General features: G+C 40.7%; 1 protein-coding gene across 1 annotated transcript; it reads left to right on the forward strand.

Moving 5' to 3' along the window:
• The first annotated feature begins 285 nt into the window (after positions 1 to 285).
• On the forward strand, positions 286 to 1,233 carry LOC142337948 (uncharacterized). The gene has a single exon (XM_075387581.1). It carries the CDS (start codon positions 286 to 288, stop codon positions 1,231 to 1,233), a length of 948 nt encoding a protein of 315 aa, XP_075243696.1.
• Positions 1,234 to 2,061: the final 828 nt, after the last annotated feature.

Raw genomic sequence — 2,061 nt, forward strand, 5'->3', positions numbered from 1 at the left:
CCAAAAATTGACCAAAACGGACTCCTACGATCTAGTGGCCGTCTCCTATTTGCTCCAACAGAATTGGAGATCGAAAAATGTCCAATAATCTTGGACGCAAAGGAAAAGATTGCTAGACTCTACCTTGAAAATGCGCACAGAATTTGTGCTCATCAAGCAACAGAACTGGTCAAAGCTTTCGTACAACAACGCTACTACGTCATTGGACTTCGAAAAACACTACTTTCAATAAAATACCGATGTTTTTGGTGTCGCCGTTTTGACACACAAAATATACAACCAATAATGGCCCCACTTCCTGCATTCCGCTTCCCCACAGAAGAAACCAAATTTCCGTTTGCCAACACAGGACTGGATTTTTTTGGCCCGTTTTATATTGAGGACAAACAAAGCAAAATTGAGAAACATTATGGACTTATTTTTACATGCCTCGTTACGCGAGCAGTCCATTTAGAAACATGTCCAGATTTAAATACAGACACCTTCCTCAATGCATATCGACGATTCACCTGCCGAAGATGCCAACCTATTTTATTGTACAGCGATAACGGAAAAACATTTGTCGGCGCCTCCGAAGAGCTGAAGAAGTCGGTTAAGGCTTTAGACAAAGACAAGATTTATAAAGCCCTAGCTGCAGTCAAAACCACATGGAAATTTAACCCACCATACGGCCCTCATTTCGGTGGCGTGTGGGAGCGATTGATTCAGAGCGCCAAGAGGACACTCTTAATCATTCTAGGATCTAAGCGTCTCTCCTTCGACATCTTTGAGGCAATAATGGTTGAAGTCGAAGCAATCCTGAATTCCAGACCCTTGACAAACGTTGCTGATCAGCCTGAAAACGAAGAACCACTCACTCCTAACCATTTCCTCATCCAACGCCCTTACAGTTCCCTGCCACCCGGAAACTTTGGAGACCAACAGCCAGCTAGTTTCAAGAACTGGAAGCACGTGCAGCAGTTGGTGAACCACGTGTGGCGGCGTTTGATTAAGGAGTACCTGCCGACGTTACTCAAGAGACGTAAATGGACAGACAACAACCAGCCTCCTGTGAAAGTTGGAGATGTTGTGTGGGTACGTAAGGACTTGACGCCGAGAGGAATCTGGCCCCTCGGAAGAGTTGTGGAAACATCCCCTGGGCCAAACGGTGAAGTACGAGTTGCCAAAGTAAAAACGGCTTACGGCTCGTTCGTGCGTCCGGTCGCCGGCCTCGCACGGGTTTTTTCCCCGTAGTTTTTTTAGATTCAAATTTTTCGCACCGGTCTTAGGCAACATGAGCTACATCCACCACCTTTGATGTTATTACCCTTACAGGATTTTCATTTCCAATTATATAGGTTCAAGGATATCGAATCAAACGACAATCAAGATGATCTTCAACCCCTGCCCTCTTTCTTGGAGCATGTTCCCAATGACCTTGGGAACTCAAGAAAAGCATGACATTTGCTGATGATTAAAACTACCGCCAAAAACCTGAGAGTCACTCTTTCCCAAAAACATCTGACAAGAAGTCGCAACCAAATAAGAGCAACCAAAAGTCTAGAATATATGTTTCATTACAAGTAGTAATAAAACGTGCTATCTTTTTTATGAATTATAATCAATCAGTTTTGTAAGACAAGCATGATACTGTGATAATTTTCTTCCATTGTTTTCAACGATTCGCAGAAAATTAAATATTTACAGAAAAAAGACAAGATTCTGAGTTGTAATAGGTTTCGTATCAAGTTAAACAAATTTGCTTTGAGTTGTTAATTAATTCAAATTAGTTCATCAAAAATGGGATAGGTTGTAGTAAATAACGTCTGACTTCAAAGCGTTCTCTTCTTTTTCTTCAGTGCCTAAAACAAATTTTACCGTATCGTAATCTCAGAACACAAAAGAATTTTGTTTAATTAACAAACTATGTTCAGGATACAGTTAGTTTTTATGACATATTTTGTTTTTTGGTTTGAATTGAACTGGAAATTGACCATTTCTGCATTCGTGTATAATAGCATCTACAATTTAAGATAGACCATATGGCTTCAAAGTGTACTTAATGATCGCATTTGCTTCATA

The sequence above is a fragment of the Convolutriloba macropyga genome, chromosome 4, assembly GCF_964194025.1.
Source record: "Convolutriloba macropyga chromosome 4, txConMacr16.3, whole genome shotgun sequence".
In the NCBI taxonomy this organism is placed as follows: domain Eukaryota; kingdom Metazoa; phylum Xenacoelomorpha; order Acoela; family Convolutidae; genus Convolutriloba; species Convolutriloba macropyga.

Excerpts from the sequence above, each read along its gene's own strand:
- LOC142337948 (XM_075387581.1), top strand. The coding sequence starts at position 286 with ATGGCCCCACTTCCTGCATTCCGCTTCCCCACAGAAGAAACCAAATTT.